Below are 24,447 nucleotides of genomic sequence, written 5' to 3' on the forward strand. Positions count from 1 at the left end.
TTGAGCCCCTAAACGCGAAGGACCCATAATGTAATGCGCATGAAAATGCATGGGTGAGTGTATAAGCAAGCATGCAGTGACTGCACATAACCAGGTACGCATGCCGACTGCCAGCTCAGCATACCCAACACAGTGATGGTTCAGAAAATTGGCTCACTCCCATAAAACGACAGCTTGAAAAGGTAGCTATGGTTCTCATCTCAGATGAAATTTAAATCCCAATTAATTAGAAGGCAAGTTTATATATAAAAAATTAATGATACCCAAAAATAATAATAACTGTATGAAAATTAAATGTGTTAACTTATGGACTGTAAAACTAATTAAAATGGTAAATTTTAGAATTTGGGAGATGGCCATGATATATAAACAGAGCAGCTGACACAAAGAACATCTAGGGAAGTGAGAAAGGGAACACCCAAAGCAAAGAACTTTGGAAACCCAGACTCAAGTGTAATTCCCATCTGTCTCTCTCTCTACTTGGAGCAAGAAGTAAAGAATAACAGAAATCAGTCCCATTTTCCCCTATAAAATTAACACAAAAGCTAAAGTTTCAGTCTTTGTATTGGAGACTGGAAACACACATTACACAACCTCTCTCTCTCTCTCTCTCTCCCCTTTTTTTATTTATTTATTTTTCCAAAATTTAAAATTTTGAGCATGATTTCATCACTACCCAGCAGCATTTATAACTCCACACCCACATGGCCAAAACTTTAAGAAAACACAACCCATTTGCTTGTTATTTTAGTCAGCTCGTGCCCAGAAGCTCATTTTGTCAGAAAATAAAACTAAGCCTTGTTTTAGTCTTGGAGAGAGAGGAATAGAAGGAAAGTTTTCTCTCATTCTCATATTTTGGGGTTTCGAAAGCTTTGGAAATGGTGAGAGAGTGAGTCGGGTTTCTTAGAAGAATGGTCATCATGTATTGGATACTGGATTTGGTGGGAGCTGTGTTTTCATGGACAAAAACTAGTAGCAATATTATATGGTGCTGTTTGGATGACAACAGAAGAAGACAATACCAACAACGTACACAACAACAACAACAAAAAATGGATTCAACAAAAGCAACAAAACAAGAAAACTTCTCAGGCATGGCTTGTAGCTGGTCTAAGATTTCCCCAATCATTCCCATTCTTGTTTGCTTCCTTCTTGTTGTTTCTTCAATATGTCCAGTTGCCCATGCCTCCAAAATCAGCGGAGACCGCACCGCCAACCAGACCTTCAACCCGGAGCAAGAATTAAAAAAGCTGAACATCATAAGGGATCGTCTCAAGAAGATCAACAAGCCTGCTGTCAAGACAATTCAGGCATTTCTTGACTCTTAAACTTTGCTCTGCTTCTGGCTCTGTTTTGCTCTGTTTTTGACTTAATATGTGTTGTGTTCTTGTTTGCTGTTGCTGCAGAGTCCAGATGGGGATCTCATAGATTGTGTTCTATCTCATCATCAACCAGCTTTTGATCATCCTCTATTAAAAGGGCAGAAGCCATTGGTATTAACTTAACCTCTTCTATAAGCTCATTCATATTTTTCATGGGGTTCTTAGAAATTGTAATTCTAAGCGGAGCAAGTAAAGGAGAAGTCTTTAGAAGTTTACAACTTTTTTTTCTTTGAACTTGAATTTTCAGGATCCACCTGAGAGACCCAAAGGACAAAAGCCTCCTGGTATGGTCACTGAGAATTTTCAGCGATGGACCATGTCTGGTACTCTCTGCCCAGAAGGAACAATTCCAATTAGAAGAACAAGAGAGCAAGATATGATGAGAGCCAGCTCTGTTAAAAGATTTGGAAGAAAATTGAGAAGGCATGTCAGAAGAGATTCATCCAGCAATGGCCATGAGGTTAGTGCTTGTAAAATGAACAACATGTAACAGAGCCAATCCCAGAATTTATTTCAGTCAATTAGTTCTTTGTCAGACTAAATTAAATAAATGAATGAAAGCGTGTAGGTACAACAAACTGCTTTTTTTTTATTTTCCATTTTTTTCCTCAATTAAGCCATCTTCTTTTTTTATATGAGACCAAAGTCAGTGATCCACTGCTTTTGGCCACCACCTTTTTTTGTTTTTTTTTGTTTTTTTTGTTTTTTTCCCATTTGAACTGACATGTAATTTCATAAGAACAAACACAAGTTTCTCTCAGTATCTAAAGAGAAACTGGGTTTCCAATTTCCACACTTGTCTGCTACTTAAAGCAACATAGAAAAAGTGGTGCAGCTGATGTTCTATATCCTATTAGTAGTAATTACAGACTTTCATGGCTGCTTTTGCTACTGGAACTTGCACTAATTTTCAAGGAACTTGCACTCACCAAGTTTTCCTGTCCTGTAGAATTTCTTTAAACACATTAAAATCAAATTAGAAAAAGAAAAATTATTATAAACCCAACAAAGTAATAATTATTTACACTACTCATTTTGGTTTTTGTGCTTATGGTTATTGGTTTGCTTGCAGCATGCAGTTGGGTATGTGAGTGGAGATCAATATTATGGAGCAAAAGCTAGCATCAATGTGTGGGCGCCCCGCGTTGTCAATCAATATGAATTCAGCTTGTCTCAAATGTGGGTCATCTCTGGTTCATTTGGTGATGACCTCAACACCATTGAAGCTGGTTGGCAGGCATGTTTTTATCTCATTTAGTAAATGTTCCCTCTAATTAAATTAAGCTTGAAATTTCTCTATTTTATTTTTCAAAGCTTGAAAAAGGGTCTTGACTTGTAGGCCAAACTAGTAGTCTCAGGTTCGAACCGTCATGTCATCCTAGTAGTGTATTAGTGTGTGTGAGAAACACCCCTCTCTATTATATTTTTAGACTATCGCTTGTATTCAAAAAACTGTAGTCTAATTAAATTGGGTTGAGTTTATTTTTTAAAAGAAAGTATTATAAAAACATTAATTGAATTGATGAAAGCTATTGCCTAACGCTTAATATCATGGAGGCAGAATAATTCAACACATTTAAGACCAAAACTTATTTTCACATTTAAGGCAGTAATCACAGCTCAACCACCTCTCTTTCTTTTCTGTCGTTACTTTTAGCCATGGAGGCTAATTCATTTAATTTTTCTGCAGGTCAGCCCAGAGCTATATGGGGACAACTATCCAAGATTCTTTACTTATTGGACTGTGAGTAACCAAAATCACCTTGCCTTCAACTTCAAGCATAAGATTGTGTTAGTTTATAAAACATAAAATGATTCTCTTATTAATTGCCAGACGGATGCATATCAAGCAACTGGGTGCTACAATCTGCTGTGTTCAGGTTTTGTTCAGACCAATAGCAGAATTGCCATTGGAGCTGCAATTTCTCCAACTTCATCCTACAATGGTGGACAGTTTGATATTAGCTTATTGATTTGGAAGGTAAATTACCCTTAACCTTAATTAAAAACCTTTAAACATGCATTTTGTTAGTCCCCAAATTTTATGTCTTCTGCTTAGATTTGCACCTTACTAGTTATACTATATCACCACCATAGATGACAGTTGACCGTGCGATTTGTATAGTTTTTATCCAACCATTGAAAAGTTAAAAAGTCAACAAATCTGGCGGTCAGTGAGAGGCCCTCCACAAATTTAGAAGTGCCCCATGTGCTAGAGAAGCCATGTGTAGGAGTCGTAACCAAAATGCCTACACTGCAACAAGCCAACAAAAAATTTACCCAGAAATGACAAAAAGAGAGAAAAAGAAACAAATATTTAATAGAATATAAAATCATGATTGGCTTATAAGACTGGTTAGTCTACAGGCGTGCCCTGCTACACTGGTAAATTCCAAAATAATGGACTGTAATTTCGTCGTGCTTTTCCTGCTTTACCAGATTCTCTTCTTTTACAAGAGAAAGAGCTTCTGGGCTTTTCTTTTTTCGGTTTTCCTTTCCTTTTACTTCACAAAAAGAATTGCTTTGTCCATAATTCTCACTTCCCACAAGCTTTTTGTAATCACCATGCAAATGGGTTGTAATTAATTAGTATAATTAACAAACAACTAATCATTTTCATTTATGAAATTATGAGCACTCAGAGTGAAGAAGAAGAAATATTAAAAGTGTATTAATTATTGTGCATAAATACGCAGGATCCAAAGCATGGAAATTGGTGGCTGGAATTCGGGTCCGGGGTCCTAGTTGGATACTGGCCATCATTCTTGTTCACTCATCTTCAAAACCACGCAAGCATGGTGCAATTTGGTGGGGAAGTTGTGAACTCGAGGCCTTCTGGTTCTCACACCGCCACACAAATGGGAAGTGGGCATTTTGCAGGTGAAGGTTTTGGGAAAGCTTCCTATTTTCGAAACATGCAAGTTGTGGATTGGGACAATAGCTTAATCCCATTATCAAACCTCAAAGTTTTGGCTGATCATCCAAATTGCTACGACATACAAGGAGGGATTAATAACTTTTGGGGGAATTATTTTTACTATGGTGGTCCTGGAAGAAATGTGAGGTGTCCCTAAGGGAAAAAAGGTATAGAGCTAGGGTTTTATATATTTACATAATATTCAATTTTTCCTTCTTCTTTTTTAATTTTTCTTGGGTGATTTGGGTTAATCCATCGGCAATTAAGTTTGGGGTATTCTTGTATTTGTCTTCCTTGTTAATCCCTTTCTCTCTCTTTTTTCTCCCAACTAACAGGTGATCCATTCATTATACCACCCTTTAGTGACTTATGTAAATTTTGGGGAAGAAAAAAAAAAGTGAATATATGGTTTGTCATTTTTCATTTTCTTTTATACTTTTTTAGAAGACATTTTTTATTGAGAGAGATAATAATATACTAAACTCACACACACTACACATACGGATGCTAGGATGCGAACCCAAGACCTTACCTGGAGAAGCTTAATGGCTATGATTACATTAACATGTAGGTCCACTTAAAGGAAGATACATTAATTAGTTTTATTAAAGAAAGATAATTACAAGTTGGTGTCCCATGCGTAGCCAAGGTTACAACTGTCAAGCTGAAGCTGAAGCTTTTTCTACGGCAATGCATCATTAAGAAAGAGAAGAGATGTTGGCCAAAATTACCGGTCGTGTGACACTGCATCCAGAGATTATAAAGTGAGCTTCCTTGCCTTCAAAGACAGCACTGTTTCACGCACACAAAATCAATAAACTAATACAAAAACGTACTTAACCAGAACCCTTCCGAAGATTAAGTTATAATAATATATATATATATATATATATTAGTGACATAGTACCAATGTAGCATATTTTTCTAAGTCAGTCACCACCTTGTTTCGTGTTCCCACATGAATTTGTCGAGACTGCTGCCTCCTCCATCTCCATCTTCATCTCCATCTCCATCTCCATGCATGATTTGGGTTTCAGTCTTTTTCTTAAAGTTTACTTTATTTATTAATAGTCATAATTAAGCTTCATCTAATTAAAGAAAAAAAGAAAAGAAAAAAGGTGTCGACACTATCATATAACCCAAGATCCCTTTCAAATCAAAATGGAGTCTAAACCACAACAATAACAATGAATGATGCCTTGCAGGCCGCAGGCCGCAGCACGTAAACAACATAGAAAAGAAAGGAAAAGAAAAGAGCTAAAGAAGCCAAAAAAATAGTCAAATATATTTTTGCATGAATAAGACTTGTTTCTTAAACTAGAGAATGCGTGGTGGAAACACGATATAATCAAACATGACATGATGTCACATGAGGTGGGTCTTTTATTTTATACAACTCAGTGTTGCGCATTGACTTTGAAAAAAGTAGATTCAAATGATCAAATCTAAGTGCCTATCTATCTATCTATCTATGATGATGTGAATGTGATGATCCAAGTGCGGCCTGCTCTTCGTTCCGCTATTTCTCATCTAATCAGCTCACTAACCGTACAGGTGGTGACAGACAGTCACTGACATCAAGGACACGTTGCTGATGCAATAGATTGACATGTGGTATAGCAATCAGCCGTATCCATACGAGAAAAATACTTCTTTATCTCCGTTTCATTGCTCAGTTCCCTCTATCCATCTAAAATATGAAAGTATTTCTTATATGCACACACAGCTATGCTCATTTTACAAGAGTTCTCTTTCGTAAGGATGGGTCAAAATCAAATCCAGCATAGGAGAGCCCAGATGGGGTTCTGGCTCTTCTGGGACTTCACTGTAAATTGGGCTTTTATCGAAAGTGGGCTGATGCTGGAAATGTTTTTCCAAAAGTGTTTTTCATAGGACTCACTGTAAATTGGGCATTTGATATAATTAAATATTAAGACTAAAAGCTTAGTTCACTATGAACATTCGATTAACTTAATATTTAATTATACCAAATGGTTGGACCTTAATCTTCAATAGGTAATAATTAAGATACGATTTCCTTCTCTCTAATTCTGAGTGATAAAAACAAGTATCCAATCGGCGGGGTTGCCTAGTTATTGGTTTGTATCTAGAAACCTAACACATATCAACTAGTTAATCATCTTTTGTTCTGATTTCAAACTCAAGGTAAGTTGCATGACTTGAAGAGCGAGAGAGATTCCTGGTCATATCATTGTATTTTTTATACTTGGAAGGATCCTAATGTCATTAATTTGGACTCACCTGCTTCATTTCCATTTTGCAACTTAATTTTATTGATTCAACTTATCGGCAGCAAAAAAATGATTTTCACTGGTTAACGGGGCGATGTCTGCTTCCCAACTTTACCTGCTTCATTTCCATACGCATGCATGGTGATGGTAAATTGGTAATGGAGGGTGGTGGGCAGCCTCACATGAAAAACTATGTATCGCATGCATGGTGATGGTAAATTGGTAATGGAGGGTGGTGGGCAGCCTCACATGAAAAACTATGTATCACATGAAAAACTTGTGAAAAACTATGTATCACATGAAAAACTATGTATCTAATTTGTTTGCTACTGCTACGAGACACAGACCATGGCTCAAAAATCGACAAATTTATTTCCCATACATAACTTCTAGATATAGGATCTATGGAGCAATTACTTAGAAGTACATTTTGTACAACAACCCTTCCTATCTGATAGAAAAGGATCCCATGATCCTGAACTAGTAGTCTATTCCTTTCCAAGAATAGCATTTGTCAAAAGTAGAGGAATTTATAAACTGGAACTGTTTAGTTTAATACGTTCACAACATATATTGCATATGTGCATTTTATTCTCACATATAGCTAAATTCTCACTCTCAACTATTTAATCATACAAATTAGGAGACAAGCGTGGTTTGATGAGGACATCAAGAGGAGTCAGTTTTATGTTCGTAAGTCCAATACTTCCAGTCATATCAACTGGTGCGTTTTCTTGAGTCGCGACATTAAACGAATGAAGAAAACTAGCCAAAGTTAAAAGTGTCATCTGAAGGCCAAGACTTATCCCAGGGCATGCTCTTCTACCACTACCAAACGGCATCAGCTCAAATTGCTGACCCCGAACATCAACATCCTTATGGGTGGTAAGAAATCTCTCTGGCTTGAACTCCATCGGGTCGGCCCAAACCCGTGGATCAGTTTGGATCTTCCACAGGTTCACTAGCAGCCACGTGCCTTTTGGAACATGGTACCCTCCTATGGTACAGTCTTCTGTGAACTCCCTCTGGCCTGAGAGTGGTCCAGCTGGGCATAAACGCATTGCTTCTTTAACAGTGGCCTGCAGGTACACCAAATTATTTATATCTGACTCCTCCAGCAGCCTTCCTTTGCCAACATACTGATCAAGTTCTTCATAAACTTTCTTCAAAACTTGGCGGTTGTTCAAAAGCAAAGAGAGTGCCCAGGTCAGGGTCACCATGGTTGTGTCACTCCCTCCAGCAATCAAAATCTGCACAATCAAAATTTTGGTGATTATTAAAACAAATTTAGCCAATGACCATTTGGTTAAGCAGCATCCAGTATCGACTTTGTTGGACCAGGTGCTAAGTTGAAATATGACGGACAAAGGTCGTTGTAGTAAAAATTAAAATAAATTAACATATATACCAAACATGTTGCTTTGATGACGGTATCAGCATCGAAGCCAGCAACATCTGTTCCATTGATGGCTGAAAGCATCACATCCATGAAATCTTGATCTTTTCCTTCAGTTATTTTCTGCTTGTGCTCCTCCAACCATTCCGCAACAATACTGTCCAATTCTTTGGCAGTTTTCTTCATGGCCTTCTGCTGTCCACCCAAATCCAACCAACTAAGCCAAGGAACAGCATCTCCCAACACAAACAATCCAGCCAAATGAAAGAACTCTCTCATGGCTTTTTGCCACCGCCTTGCCTCCTTCTCCTCACTCAAATTCCCATTCATAAAGCATCTCTTGCCAGCAACCATCCTAAAAATCACATTTAGAGTCAAATCCCCGAACCACCGCTTCATCTCCACTAAACGCTCCCCCGAGCTTTCTTTTCTTTTGATCCATAAAGTGTACAGCTCTTTCAAACTCATCTCCACTTCTGATACTCGAACTTTTTTCAGTAGCTCGAGCCTGCGGTTTGAGAGTAGCTCGAGGGATGTGAGCTTGCGCATTTCACGCCAGTATGGACCGTAGGGGGAAAACCCGAACATGGCAAAGTTGTAGCCCAAGTGCTTAGCTCCTAGCGTAGCCGGACGGGAGGAAACAACCATGTCGTTTGTGGTGAAGCAGTCCTTGGCCACCTCCCAAGTACTTATCACCAGAGCAGAGTGGATACCAATGTTGATGGTGAAGGCTGGTCCATACTTGTCAACCAAGGAAGCCAAAGCTATGTGAGGAAGCTGTGATCCTCCGAATAGGCCAAGATGACCTAACAGAGGCCACCCGCCTGCAACTTTTGGTAGTTTAGGACCCTTGGCTTTGGCAGCTGAGCTTGATCTCTTTATGATAAAGTAAGAAAATAAAAGTATGGCTAGGATTCCAGCTATGGCAGTGTTTAGGCATGGGAGATACAACTCCATTGTTGCAGAGGGAAGGTTGAGGGGAGCTGTCATTCATGCAGTAGTTCTTCCTAGCAAAGGCACCCGCGCCATGCTGCGGGTTTTGAAACCAAATTGCATTCTAAAAGACGTTTGAGAAAAATCATATTTTAAAAGAAGAGTTGATAAATTTTCTTTAAAATTGAATCATAATTGAAGACAATTATGAGAAAGGAAACTTTGCCCAAATTCAATGCAATCAACTACCACTTAATATAGAGAAATTAAGTGGGGAAATAAGTTGTGAACAATGAAATATTATGTATATAATGTGTACATTAATGAGATGAATGAATTGAAAAGGAAAGAGCATAAACTCTGATGTGGAAGTAGGAGAGGCAATTTTGGAACTGCCTTGGGCTTTTTTCTTCTTCAAACCGATAATTAGTAAATTGTCAGAATCTCACACATTTTCTTCTCTGGTTTTATGTTTATCATCGGCAAGACAAACACTTTCATAAGAGATTTCTATACCATTTGAAATGGCAAAACTATGAGCTTCTTGCATCATCTGATTTCGTTTGCTATCTCTAGTCCTTTTAAGCATTATGCACAGAAATTTGAAACCCCAAGCAACAGATTGATAACTGGAAAGGAGAAAAAACATGCATTTATACAATTTTAAATTATAAGCAAATGCACCGTGATATTGACAGAACCACAGAAATGAGAATTTTCAAATGTCATAATATTTGGCAATCAATAAGCTACAGCCACCATGCATGCAATCTTTTGAAAAATAGATGAAACACTAACCTGTAGTCAAAGAAGCTATCAAGCATTTCGAAAAACAGCCACACAAAAGCAGGATCACAACAGCTATCTAAAATACAAAGACAGAAAAACAAAATTAGGCTAATAAGTATAATTCTGGTTTTGCTTGTGAGATAAGACAGTCTCAATTAATGAATCTGTTTCAATACTGATTTTCGTATTGAAGAATATCAAGAACCAACAGAAACTATTTGTTACATTTCCTTTTCTTACACAAACAAATGAAAACATGAAAATATTACGATACGAATTGAAGGCTGGTTTCTTGAGAGGAGAATCACATGTTAATTGGTTGAAAAGTAACCAACACCATAAAGAGAAAACTAAATAAACACATCACAACTCATTTCAAAATCCATATGCATGCAAGACAGTGTAGACCAATACCAAATGTTCGGTAAAAAACAAATTCGATAAAACCAAACATCGACCAAACCCTATATAATTAGTTAAGCCAATGTGGTCAATTTGTTTCTGGAAATCAGTTCAATGGCCCATAATTGTGACTTGCAACCAACCATTTGCAGAGGAGCAATTTTAAATAAAATTAAGCAACAATCAAAAGAGCGAAAAATAAAGACATTCTAGATTCTAAAACAGGGCTCTGAACAACTTGGTGATCCCCAATTGGAGCATTAGTGCCACATGTGCTACATCTTTGACAGTGTTTTGATATATAGCCAACCTTTTTAAGAAAAAAAAAATCTCATCCTCATTGTTAAAAATTGATGATCTTTTCCCGCTTTAAAGTTATTTCCACTATGAATAGAAAACATAAAAAACATTTATTAAGAAAAAGTTCTTTCACTAACTGTATTGCAATGGAGATGCTACACTGTCTATTTAAAAACTATTAGATGCTGCATTTGAAATAAAGAGTATACGATTACTGATTATAATGTCATGCTTTTTAATAATGTGTTCTTTAATTTGAAATCAAGCACCGTGTAGCTGATTTACATGGGTTCTTACTAAAAAGTTAATGTATATATTCACAGGGGATGCTTTGATATCAAACTTGCATACCAAAAATTCATCATTAAAAAATTAAGAACAGTACATATGCCTAAATGATCAACACAAATGGGAAATTGATGCCATTGGCTAAAGCAAAATGGAAAACAATTAATTTCTGCCAATTAATTTCAACCAAGAAATTTGCCTCTTGCTTAACAGAACCAAAAGTAGGAACCTAAAAGCTCTATCCAAACCAGTAAAATAAGCCAACACTTTGAGAGCACTGCATAGTTTACAACATCTAAGTTTTCTTTTTGGTCATTGGTGGAAATTTCACTATTCATTGTATTTAGCTATTTTTGGTTAATAAATATTTTGATGCCATTTAGTGAAGAATTTAGAACAGATGCTAAATGTAGATGCACCAAGTATGAAACCGGTGGAAGATTTTGAGTAACTGTTTACAACTCAACAACATTTTCCTTGGCACTAATGCATTCAATATCGATCTATTATAATTTAACTCAGGCTTTTTCTGGTTTTTGTAATTCTTTTAGGCATCATATTCAAAAATTACAAATTCCAACCAACACATCGATGGCTGGAAATGGACGCACACCAACAGTATTGTAGCTATAGAAATAAAAAATTTCAAAACAAACATATGAAAACGAATTAAATACAATTTCTATAGCCTAATCAAGCAAACCATATAAGCAATAACATCACAATGGTAGAAATAACAATTTTCAAAGACACAACATCCAAAAACCAATTAGCCACAGTTGATATGCAAGACTTCTTCAAAAGACGAATAGAAAACTGACCTGTTGTCTAGCAGCAATGGGAAGAGCTACCAAACAGTCTAAAAACAGTTATACAGACTGTAAAAACGCAAAAACTGAAAATTCAGTTTCTTCTTCTCATAAGGCATATAATCCTTTTTTTGCGTTTGAAAATTGTTGGAAGTCTATTTTTGTACGGTTGCCATCTTTCTTTAGGACTTGAAGAAAAAATAAGAAGCACACACTTATCCCAACCAATTGTCAATTGACACCATTAACTAATTCCTGAGCTCTATTCACAAAACTTAAAACAATTAATTGGAAATTTTAGCCTACAATTAAAGTTATTTCCACTATAAATTGAAAAAAAACATTTATTAAAAAAGTTCTTTCACTAACTGTATTGCAATACATAACACAACAATTTCTTTTGTTTCTATATAATATCCTAATCTCCTTTGTTTCCATGGAAAATTGGCATTTTTCAGATAAGGAAAAGCAGAGAACAATTTCATTAACACACACTGAAAAGCATTATCCTGAATCAAAGCTTTCAATTCCCATATCAATATCAAATTCTAAAAGTCCAACTTCTAAAACAAAATACATAAAAACCAACCCATGAATCAAAACAGCATAAAAATAACCCAAAAAAACAGAGAGAATTGCACCAAGGTCCATGATCCATCTATTTATACCGTCACTCTATATATTAGCTTGTTTTCAGAGCCTTCAACTGTCGAATGAACATCAAACCACTAAAAGAAAGAAAGTCTCTTGACAAAAAATCTCCCAGCCAACAAATTCTTCATATGGAAGAAATACTTGGGAATGGAAGGTATAGTGCTACCACCCTTCTCTTTCTTTTTCTCTTTCTCACTCACACAAACACATATATTCTAGTGTTCCAAACAACCAATGCTCTAATAATAAGAATGAAACAGGGAGCAGTTGTATGAGTGAGACTATAAGTAAAGAAAGAGCTGAAGCTGCGAAGAATGATGCAGGACTACCACTCTTCAATTTAAAAAGAGTTTTAGCCGCAACAAACAACTTCAATGTAGCGAATAAACTGGGAGAGGGAGGATTTGGCCCTGTTCATAAGGTGACACTTTCTAAACTGCTTGATAAATACTAATGTGCAGTTTATCTAATATATGCTAACTTGGACAGGCTAAAGACATAAAAGATCTAGGTTCCTTGAAGGAGGCAGCAAAAATCTTCATTCCAGGTATATTGTAGCATGATTTCTGTTTTCTCAGCCTCTCTAATTCTATAAACCAAAAACTTCAATATATAACTTTAATTTTCTGTAAGCGTTGATCTAGATTTACATTCCCTTTGTCCTGACAACTCAATCGAACATCTTGTTAAATAACTCGCCTTCTAGATCTTGTTCTTTGATGTAACCGACGGCAATAGACTAAACTAGCAAATATTAAAACACTTAGAAACACACAAGTATTATACTGGTTCGGTAGAACTTTTGCCTACGTCCAGTTGTGATTTCTCTAGGTAGAGAAATCACCGCTCCTTTGATTAATAATAGAGATTACAGAACTTTGCAACCCTAGAACTAATCTCAAAACTCTTTGTCTCTGGCTGTTTTTCCTCTCTTTAAAATAAGCCTTGCCACACCCTATTTATAGATATAGAGTTGGCTTACATGTCCCAAGGCTGATTGGATTCCTATTCCTAAGTGGATTAGGAAATTACACTTATCCAAATCCTAATAGACTTCTAGAAATCCAAACCTAAATTGAATAAGGAAAACTGAAATTCTTTCCTAATCCCTCTAGGACAAGAATTGGTATACCTCTAATTTTCCTAAAACAATCCTAAACCAACTAGGATATATTTGACGAGCCAAAATCCTAACAATCTCCACCTTGGTGAGTCAAAGCAAGTCTTGATCGTTGCACCCCAGAGTATCTTTGAACCTCCTTGAAGCAGCTCTGGAAATCTTCAATAGTCTTCACCTTGGCAATCTTCTTCTTGCCTCATTGCACCTCAAGTGAGGAGGTGCTCCACTTTAATCAATCAACGAGATTGATCAAGTTCAAGCAATGCTTGAACTTCTTGGCCGGCACTATCTTTGTAAGGAAATTTGCAGCATTGTCATCTGTATGAATCTTTTCAATCCAAATCTCCTTAGACTCTACCCAATTTCTGATTCTGTGATATCTTGCTTCAATGTGCTTTGATCTTCTAGAAAAAACTTGATTCTTTGCCAAGTGAATGACACTTTGACTATCACACTTCAGCTTCACACAATCTTAGGTGATTCCCATTTGACTTACCAAGCCATTAAGCCAAATTGCTTCCTTTCCAGCTTCGGCCAATGCAATATACTCTGCCTCTGTGGTCGACAAAGCTGTAATTGGTTGCAGTAGTGCTCTCCAACTGATCGGTCCTCCTGCGCATGTAAACACATAACCAGAAGTTGACCTTCTCTTGTCCAAGTCCCCTGCATAATCAGCATCCACATATCCCAACACCCTTACATTTTCTTTTTGCTTCTCAAACATAATCTTTTGTCGCCAGAACCCTTCAAATAACGCAAAATCCACTTGACTACATCCCAATGTTGCTTTCCTGGATTTCCCATGTATCTGGAAACGACACTGATTGCTTGAGCTATGTCTGGACGTGTGCATAACCATTGCATACATAAGGCAGCCCACGGCATTAGCATAAGGAACCTTCTCCATTACTTACTGCTCTTCCTCGGACTTAGGACACTGTTGCCCACTTAACTTGAAGTGAGCTGCCAAAGGAGTCGAAACCACCTTTGCTTCTTGCGTGTTGAACTTCTCAAGAACCTTCTGAATATACTTGGCACTACAAGAAAAAAAGGCTAATTTGACCAAATAAAAAGTGAGGCTTGTAAAGTCGTCACATATAATAGGTATTTGTGACGAATTTATCAAGTCGTCACTCATAAGACAACGAAGACATCTGCAATTTTGGAGGAAGGCCAAATCCCTCACAAATAGTCTGGCGGTTTTGGGCGGGAGAGACTACCAGTTATTTGTGAGGCTTGGGGGGTCACAAATAATATTTTAGGGCGTCACAAATGTTTTCCCTCAATTTCTTTGCGTGCCGCTCTTTTTTTTTTCACCAAATTTAAATTTGGTGTGTGTTAACCCTCAGATACTCTCTCCAACCCTAACCCACACTTAACCCCAAATCATCTCTCATCTCTTCTCAGACTGCGTCTCTCTCTCTCTCTCTCTCTCTCTCTCTCTCTCATATTACTCTTGTTTCTCTGGCTCTTTCTCACCAAATTCTCCATAAACCATCCCTCTGTTCTTAGCTTTCTTTTCAATTGGGGGAAGTAAAAAAGGAGAAAGATTGAAGAAGGTATGCCTTTACATGTTTAAACCCCAATTTCTCACACTTCTATTATCACAGATGACAAGACAACAAGTGATTGATGATGAGAAACCCCAATTTCTTTCATTCAGTTAGCACAAAATTGCAAATACATTCTTGTTGGCACTTTAGATGATACTTTGGTAAGCCCAATTCGCCATTTTTTTCCTTTTTCTTTCTAATTATGTTTATTGGGTTGTATTTGAGTAGCTTTCAACTGCGTTATGAATGCTCACTTCAAATTGGGCACTTAAAAATGTCATGGGTTGGTGAAAGCTAAAAGGAATAAATTTAAGTTTTAAGATTTTAGGTTCAAGAGGAAAGTAAACATTGAGTAATTGCGTATTTTTTCAACTATTTTGATTAGCTTCACATAAACGTCTTGTCCAGATTCTGGATATTTGTAACTCTTGAACTCTGTAAGTTGGGACTAAAAAACTGATGTCGGAATGGGATCTTACCAATTTGATTATTTTGAATGTTTAAAGCAAGCACTATTAAAAAAAATTGATTATTTGCATCAGATTTGTTGTTGCAAGCAAGCGCTATAGAAATTTTATTATTATTATTGCTTTTTGTTGTTAGTGTAATGAAAATGATCCAATCATTGATCCAATCACCAAGTATATCTCTACTTTGGTCAAATCCCTGCATTCTGTCATTTTTATTATTTTAGGTTCTTCATATTTTTTGTTATTATAATGTTGGATAATCCTGTTGTCTTCAGAATCTTGACTCTCAACTTATGAATCTCATATGGGTTTCATTTTTTCATATATCTCAAGTTGTTTTTCTGATTGGATATTGTGGGTGCTGTTATGGATTCTTAATTTTGCCATTAATTTCAGTTATTTCTATGAACCATATGATTTTCATTTTTGAGACTTGAATATAGGACAGTTTCTGGTTTGGTTTGCCTTTGTATCTCTTACACTAGATGCTGATAAAGCCTCCTTCCAAGGAAAATTCCATTTAGATTTAGTTAGAATTTTATTGCCTTTTATTTTTTATTCTGATAACTCAGTAGTCTAGTCTTTTCACAGGATTTAGATAACAAGGATGATGAAGTGTGAGTCAGCAGAACAAGTGTGACCCTATTGTCACTCTTAAAACTTCAGTAAACCAAAAAGTAGGTAAACTATGTTTTCATCCCTTTCAAGCTTGTTCTGGTGCTTTGGATTTTGGAATGCCATATATAATTTAATAAGTTAATTTATTTACTTTCCTTTTGGTTTTGGCAGTTGTTGTGGTGGGATAGTGTAAATTTTAAATCCAAAGCTTTTGACTTTGATAATGGTAATAAATTTGCTCATTTTATTAAAATAATGATGAATCATCATTTACAACATAGGTCAGATTACAAATGTTGGTACTAATTTATCTGCTTGCTTTTGTAATTAGTGGGGCTAATCCTGATGGAAATCAATTTGGTGCTGCATAAGTCCTTCATCCTGATGATGTCCTTGCTTTTTTTTTTTTTTCTTTCTCATTATTGATTCCTTAGAATGTATAATGCTTTCGTGTAATATATATTTATGCATTAAATTTGTTTGCAGGTTAGGGATACCAATTTTCGTAGAGAAGGTGCTGACATTCATGTAGATGTTGGTTCGTGTATCACTCAGGTATTGGTTAAATATTCATGTTAATGACTTTGCTTGAGAAATCTTGTACTTGATAATTTCTAATTTTCTGTTTACATGTTAGAAGAAGATATTTTATCTATTTATATATTCTTCCTTCTGGATGGTGCTTATGACTTATAAGTTGTGGGAAGTACTCATAATTGTACTTTCGACTTAGTATGAATTTTTTTCCCATTTCGTAAGAATTGTCCATCAAATTTATGAGTTTGTAGATGGCACAAGCATGCATCTTTAGACACTTGTGAAAGATACAAGAAGCAGCACATATGCAATTCTCTTCCAACCAATTCCATTGTAGGAGATGATCTGATTACTTGCTAGTTATCAATTGCTGTAGGTTTTGATAACTCATTGATCCATATATATGTTAATGTTTTGACAGATTGGTATAACTAGGGAGGCTCCAACCAAAGCAAGACTAGGGAGGCTCCAATCAAAGTGTGCAGGAAGATTATTCAAATTTAAGGGCTAATTTGGTGGCAGCTAGAGGCATCCAACAATGGTGGGCTAGATAATGCACAGTTGATGTCAATGTTGCGTGCAGCTTTGATGCTGTCGGCAACAACCTAGGATGAGATTTACATGTTTATATTATGTTATTTTGGATATTAAGCGTGTTTAGAACCTTGGATATATGATTAACTTGGATATGCTATTTTGGATATTATTCATCTATGATATGAAGCTTCTGTATTCTTGATGCAGAGTATTATATTTATTAGGATCACTGTCATGAAATCATTCACACGTATTATCAATTGTGATGAGTTTTTTAGGCATAACAAATTATACAATGTGACAATTTGTTATATGTCATATTTTAAATAAAGTGACAATTTATAAAGCATCACAAATTGAACGTTGTGACAACTTGTCTATCGTCATATTAGATACCATGTGACCACTTGCCAGTCATCAAAAAATGAATTAGGTGACCTATTGTTACGTGTCACAAAAGAAACAATGTGACAAAACATGAGAAGTCACATATTGTAAACAGTGACAAATTCATACATCGTCACAGTGTACTATATGTGACACTAAGTTATAGTCGTCACATTTGACATCGGGTGAAGGGCCTAATGTGACGACCCTTGTGACGCTACAATATGGTCACTTTAAAGTAGCTGCGAGGAAATTTTGCCTAATGTGAGGAATTTTTTTTGTCACATTAGCCTATTTTTCTTGTAGTGTGGCTTGTGATATCCAAATCCTTCCAGCGGTCCTATCTCTCTGAATTTCCATGCCAAGGATCTTCTGTGCTGCACCTAGATCCTTCATGTCAAACTCCTTGCTCAACATCTTCTTCAAGTCTTGAATTCTAGACTTGTCTTGACAAGCGATTAGCATGTCATCCACATATAGCAATAGCAATATGATCATTCCATCTTGGAACACATGATAGTACACACAACAATCATATAAACATCTTTCTAAAATTGATTTTCAGCATGAAGTAATCGAACTTCTTGTACCACTGCCTTGGAGACTGTTTCAGGCCATACAGGGACTTCTTTAGCTGACATACTAGGTTTTCTTTCCCATATTCAACAAACCCTTCTGGTTGAGTCATGAAAATTGTCTCCTCTAGATCCCCATGAAGAAACGCTGTCTTCACATCCATCTGCTCAATCTCCATGTCATGCTGAGTTGCCATTGCTAAAAGCAATCTGATATAAGTATGCTTAACTACGGGTGAAAAGATCTCATCATAATCCACCCCTTCCTTTTGTGAGTACCCTTTGGCCACGAGCCTTGCTTTGAATCTCACGGCATCTTGTTCATGTAGTCCTTCATTTTTCCTAAATACCCACTTGCATCCAACTAGCTTTCTGTCTTTGGGCTTAGGAACCAACTCCCAAACAGAGTTCTTGTAAAGAGACTCCATTTCTTCTGTCATAGCACTTATCCAACTATCTCGCTCATCACTTGCTATAGCTTCTCGATAAGTAGTTGGATCTCCTTGACTAATGTTGAGAGCATAATTAACTTCGTCTTGGTCAAACCCAAACTTGTCAGGTTTCTTCTTGTTCCGATTAGGTTTGTCCAGTGCTATGCATCTTTGGAATGCAGGTGGATTGTTGGTTGGAGTTCTAACCCTTTGGGATGTCTAGCGGATTAGAGTGCTTTCAATCTGCCCTATTTCTTGCTCCACCTGATTCCTAACTGGTGAACGATGCTGATGCTCTTCTTCTTCCTCAAAACCATCAGATTCAACATCTTGCTCAATTTGCTCCACCTGAGCTGCTTCTTCGTCTGAACTGATTAACGAATCCTTGTTGCTTCAATTTCAGCATCGTCTTTCTTCTCCCTACTGCTCTCGACTTTATTCAGAGGCATGGTTGTCTCATCAAAGACAACATCTCGGCTGACAACCTTTTTCCTGTTGTTGATATCCCAAAGCTTGAAACCCTTCACTCCTTTCTCAAAACCTAAGAATATGCAATGTGTAGACTTTGGTTTGAGCTTGGACCTTTCATCGCTTGGAACATGTGCATAAGCACCACAGCCGAATACCCTGAGCTTGGAATAGTCCACCGGCTTCTCAGACCATACCTCTTCTGCACTCTTAAAACCAAGAACTGTAGATGGTGATCTGTTAATCAAATAACTTGCATGATTAACAGCTTCTACCTAAAAACTATTAGGCAATCCTGCATGAAATCGCATGCTCCTCTCTCTCTCTCCATGAAAGTTCGGTTCATCCTCTCAGCAGCTCCATTTTGTTGGGGATTCTTCTTTATTGTGAAATGCCTTGTGATGCCTTCTTGCTTGCAGTAATCGGTAAACTCATTACTTGTATATTCACCTCCATTGTCACTTCTCAGGTACTTGATCTTTCTTCCAGTTTGATTCTCGGTTTCTGTTTTCCATTCCTTGAACTTTGCAAAAACCTCGGATTTCTGCTTCATGAAATAAACCTAAACCTTCCTAGAAAAATCATCCATGAAAGTAACAAAATACCTAGGCTCCACCATTTGATTTGGTTGGTGCAGGGCCCCAAACATCTGAGTGAATATAGCTGAGTTGCTCCTTGCTTCGGTTATCTGCACTGCTACTCGTGAATGATACCTTCCTTTGCAAGATGACACGCCTTCCAACAGGCCTTGCTTGTGTAATTCTTGCAACCCTTTCTGGCTTATGTGCTCGAGCCTATGATGCCAGAGTTTAGTCTTGTCTTCTATACCTTGATTTACAGAAACAGCTGTTCCCCCAACTATAGTGGTCCCAATTAACTTATACAACTTATTGGGTTGTAGGTCACCTCGCATTACCACCAGTGATCCTTTGGCTACCCTGAGTCTTCCCTTTTTAGACTCGTACTCATAGCCAGCCTCATCTAAAGTACCCAAGGAAATCAAATTCTTTCTTAGTCTAGGGACATATCTAACGTCCCCCAAAACTCGTATCATCCCATCAAACATTCTGATTTGAACAGTGCCGATTCCTTTTACAAGACATGAAGAATCGTCCCCCATTAAAACTTCCCGCTGCTGACTTCTTTGTAAGTATCGAACCATTCTCTTACTGCACACATATGAAAAGTGCATCCGGTATTCAAAATCCAATTTGTGAAAGCCTTGGAGCCTGATGTTACTGAAAGAAGCTCCCCGTCACTCTCATGCTCGGTGACTGCACTAGCTGAACCCGAGCTTCCTTCCCTCTTGACTTTCTTCTCTTTCCAAATCTTGCAGTTCCTCTTCCAATGATCGGCTGAACCACATTCGAAGCAACCTTTCTTCTTTTCCTTTTTCTTCTTGGATTTTGACCTACTTATGTTGCCTGTTTTCTCTTCCTTTGTCTTTTCCAGCCCCCTCTCCTTGCCTTTGGCATAAAGGCCTTGAGAGCTTTCGGTTATATCATCTAGTTTAGCATATGAGTGAAGAGTTTGAATCACGTCTTCAAGCTTCAGGGACTCTTTTCCAAACATTAAAGTTGTTCGAAAGTGCTTGAAAGACGAAGGTAGAGACCTCAGCAAGATGATAGCCATATCATCATCTTTGTAAGTTTCTTCGACCTTCTGAAGATTAGTTATGCAATTTTGAAACCTGCATACGTGATCTTCAATATCACCTCCTTCTTCCAGTCGAAGTCCGAATAGTTCATCTTTAGAAAAAGTTTATTGGACACGGTTTTGCCCATATAAACATTCTCCAACTTTTCCCATGCTTCTTGGGCAGTCATTTTTCTCTGTGATGTGTGACCGAATTGATCTTGTGAGATGGATCTCGATGGAACTCTTGGCTTTCTTGAGAACCTTAGTCCATGCTGTGTCTGTCATGCCTGTTGGCTTCTCACCGCTGAGTGCATCATCCAAATCTTGTTGTATCAGTACGTTCTTCATCATCCTTTGCCAATTCGTGAAATCATCCTTGCCGTCAAAGGGCTTTAGCGCAGGTCCTAGATCCGCATTCATCTTCCCTTTAGACATCGTAGAACCCCTTAACCTAGGCTCCTGATACCACTTGTTAAATAACTCGCCTTCTAGATCTTGTTCTTTGATGTAACCAACGGCAATAGACTAAACTAGCAAATATTAAAACACTTAGAAACACACAAGAATTATACTGGTTCGGCAGAACTTTTGCCTACGTCCAGTTGTGATTTCTCTAGGTAGAGAAATCACCGCTCCTTTGATTAATAATAGAGATTACAGAACTTTTGCAACCCTAGAACTAATCTCAAAACTCTTGGCTGTCTCTGGCTGTTTTTCCTCTCCTTAAAATAAGCCTTGCCACACCCTATTTATAGATATAGAGTTGGCTTACATGTCCCAAGGCTGATTGGATTCCTATTCCTAAGTGGATTAGGAAATTACACTTATCCAAATCCTAATAGACTTCTAGAAATCCAAACCTGAATTGAATAAGGAAAACTGAAATTCTTTCCTAATCCCTCTAGGACAAGAATTGATATACCTCTAATTTTCCTAAAACAATCCTAAACCAACTAGGACATATTTGACGAGCCAAAATCCTAACACATCTCAATCAAAAGTCACCCTAAACAATTAAAATCACAAAACCACTCTCTCACTCAGGATTGAATCATTGCACAGACTGTGATCAACATAAGCTGCGGCAATCCTAATATCTAGGATATTATGTTCAATTGTAATTTTAAAGGACAAAACATACACATTCAAGCAAGAACTCTACAGCATGCCTGCTCAATCAGGCCATACAAATTTCAGAACTTATGTACCAAGCATATTGAACTGGCAAAGTAAACCATATGTTTCCTAGACACCATATGCTTGAGAGTCAATCTAGATAAATGGGTTTTAAAACATAAATTATTTCAAGAAGATAAAAGAAACCTTTCTTTCTAGTTGAACATAGGGAATTTAGGATAGAATTTAAGAACCTGTGACATATCTGAGAAAAGCTTCATGATCAAGAACTATATTTTTCATATCTGAAACCAAAGTTTAAGCCACATAGCTATGTCTCAGAGCATATGGTGAAAAAATTAGACGTGAGCAGAACTTAGAGAGTACACAAAGAAGGGAAGATGGCACTTTATCAGTATGGTTCTTTGGTTAATCATTCCCAATTTCTATTTTGACGAAACTTGATTAATCTTCACTTCTTTTTTCCTTGTGTTTTATCATGAATTTTTTTCTCCATATTTAGGATACAGCAACCAAAAGCAGATCAAAAGCGGAATTTTTTTTAAAGCACGCTTGGTCTTTGCTTTCCAGTGTGTTATCGGCAACCAAAACAGAAATTGGGAATGATTTCCATTTCTAAGATTTCTCCGAGAGAGCAAAGTCATTGAATCGACAATTTATTAAAAAAATAATAATAATAAGAACAATGGAAATACCTGAGCTAATCTGTGAGATTCAATCCCTTCCTGATAGAACCCAATATGTTGTGAAATATAAATACCTCAGCTCCTCTTATATAGCATTAGGGATTACCCAAGAACCTGAAATCAAATTAACCAAATAAATGAACCCAAATTCGTAAAAAATAAATCAAAAATACCCTAAAGATAGAACATGGCTCACACCCACGCTCTACAAAGGACGAAAAAAATCCCAGCCAACAATCAAATTCATGAAATGAAGACCAAAAGATCTATTAAAAAGTTGACGGGATGCAGAAGAAGATGTTTAGTTGAGGGCAGTTTCGTCAATTTACTGTTATGAAGAGAAAACAAAACAAAAACAATAGCAAAATGAGGGGCATTTCCGTCATTATACTGTGCTTAAGAACAATGTTTAGTTGGATTGTGAAACGACCTGACCCAATTTCCACTTTGGAATGCGGTCGAAACTTTAAAACGACACTGTAGCAGTGGGTCGTAAAGACCAAAATGCTCAAAAGCGATACACAAACTCGGGGCCTAACTCGTGGTTGCGCGACAAGCGTAGGTGCCTCGTCACTTCTTGAGAGATCAAGCCACACGTAGTCTTTTTCTCTGTTCTTAACTCTGCAATGGTTCGTTATTTTGTAACTGGTTTAATTATCCGTAAAACATACTCTAGGGCTGACATTTCTGGAGTAGCCGGGACTCCGTTTTATGATCCGTCAAATACTATACGATCCTGGAAATACCTAGATCAACATACTTTTAATTGACTACGATCCAACGGTTCAAACGTATAGAACTCGGAAATCGCATACTAGGCGAGATCCGGCGTTCAAACGTTATCCGAATTAAGATCCGCGAAATCCTACACGCCCTTGAGGACTAAGAGATTATTCTAGGACTGACTGTGGTCTCCACCCTACTGCTCACGCGCCGCCCACCGCCGGTGCCTAAAGCGATAACGCTTCGCCGGAAAATCACAACATCTCGGCTCAAGACTCCTATTTTAGGTAAAACACCCTATTTGGAACCACTTTTGTTCTTGGACCTACCCCAAAAACTGACCGGAAGTGGCCGAAACAGTGACCCGAAAGTCTGCTGAAAGCTAACTTAAAAATCGAACTATCTACGCTTGAAATCTCTGAAATCCTACCCAACCAGCAGCTAGATCATGGAAAATAGCTAAAAACCATACCTCACTCGTCCGATTTGGTGGCCGGAGGTGTCCGAACGAGCTCCGTGAAACTCCATCAAAAACTGTCCAAACCTCCCTGTTTCGTGGCGGTTTCCGGCGTCCACACAGGTGGATCACGGCTGGAATGGGTTAAAACTGAAAGAGGGGAGTGAGGTGGTTCGTTTGGCACTGGTCTTGCTCAATTTGGTGGTCGGAGCTGAGAGAAACCATCTCCTAAAGTCGGCTGGTCGAACTGGAGGAGGAGAAGAAAACTGGGTTTATAAAATCTGAACTTCGAAATATTTACGATTATGCCACTGAACTTCTTTTGATCGTAACTTCTTCGTTACAATTCCGATTTGAGTCCACTACATGTCTATGAACTCGTTTCGTTGCGCTCTACGCAACAGTACAACTGAAATCTCCAAATTCCTTCCCGGTCAAAAAGTTAACTTTTAAACTAATAAAATATTCTAGGGGTATAAGTGTCTTTTACCAGAATAAATTAATAATTAAATATTAATTAAGGACCGGGTTGTTACAGATTGTATATAATTTCACAATTTCCTCAAACTTGATCCAAAGAGCCATGTAACCCAAGAAGAACTCCTTCTCCTTACTTTTCTGGCTATACTCGGTTTCATAAGTTTTTGGCACTATTTTTTTTTTTTCAATGAAAAGTTTGGTGAGTTTTTTTTTATGTAAGTTTTTGCATACTAGAAAATATGAATTCCCGCACTACGAAAATTGTGAAATGACGCCTATTTTGGTGGAAATTAAACTCAGGAATTTGATGCCTCAATTTCCATGGTTTTTTCCACGCGTCATTTAATAAGTTCCGCGTTTAAGTTGCCAAACAAGAGAATTGTCAATTTCTCTTCTTCAATTCCCGACTTTTACCTAAATTCCGAATTATTTTCCCTCATCCAAACAGAGGGTAAAGTCATTTACAAAATTTGACGTTCATAAATCCAAATACTAAAATTTTCAATTG

General features: G+C 37.3%; 2 protein-coding genes and 1 long non-coding RNA gene across 5 annotated transcripts; 2 read left to right on the top strand and 1 right to left on the bottom strand.

The window, feature by feature from the left end:
* The first annotated feature begins 396 nt into the window (after positions 1-396).
* LOC103343601 (carboxyl-terminal proteinase, putative (DUF239)) lies at positions 397-4,722 on the top strand. Its single transcript, XM_008247255.2, has 7 exons — positions 397-1,310; positions 1,407-1,493; positions 1,630-1,842; positions 2,455-2,619; positions 3,073-3,126; positions 3,217-3,363; positions 4,079-4,722. The coding sequence occupies exons 1-7, from the start codon at positions 912-914 to the stop codon at positions 4,454-4,456; spliced, it is 1,443 nt and encodes a 480-aa protein (XP_008245477.2). The 5' UTR covers positions 397-911; the 3' UTR covers positions 4,457-4,722.
* A 2,178-nt stretch (positions 4,723-6,900) lies between these two features.
* Positions 6,901-11,537, bottom strand: LOC103343600 (cytochrome P450 CYP82D47-like). Of its 2 annotated transcripts, none has more exons than XM_089046692.1 (4): positions 11,481-11,537; positions 9,679-9,745; positions 7,960-8,977; positions 6,901-7,801 (listed from the first exon to the last, which is right to left on the bottom strand). In XM_089046692.1, exons 3-4 carry the CDS (start codon positions 8,935-8,937, stop codon positions 7,178-7,180), a joined length of 1,602 nt encoding a protein of 533 aa, XP_088902818.1. In that variant the 5' UTR covers positions 8,938-8,977; positions 9,679-9,745; positions 11,481-11,537; the 3' UTR covers positions 6,901-7,177. The 2 variants fall into 2 exon arrangements, with proteins under 2 accessions (XP_088902818.1, XP_088902817.1); XM_089046691.1 differs by having other exon boundaries at positions 7,960-9,004.
* A 3,009-nt stretch (positions 11,538-14,546) lies between these two features.
* On the top strand, positions 14,547-17,177 carry LOC148919837 (uncharacterized). 2 transcript variants are annotated; one of them, XR_016124377.1, is made up of 4 exons: positions 14,547-14,956; positions 15,857-15,942; positions 16,370-16,438; positions 16,842-17,177. It is a non-coding gene; the product is annotated as an uncharacterized LOC148919837 (long non-coding RNA). The 2 variants fall into 2 exon arrangements; XR_016124378.1 differs by lacking the exons at positions 16,370-16,438; positions 16,842-17,177 and adding an exon at positions 16,055-16,130 and having other exon boundaries at positions 14,558-14,956.
* Positions 17,178-24,447: the final 7,270 nt, after the last annotated feature.

Source organism: Prunus mume, linkage group LG2, assembly GCF_029339155.1.
Source record: "Prunus mume cultivar Tortuosa linkage group LG2, ASM2933915v1, whole genome shotgun sequence".
Lineage (NCBI taxonomy): Eukaryota > Viridiplantae > Streptophyta > Magnoliopsida > Rosales > Rosaceae > Prunus > Prunus mume.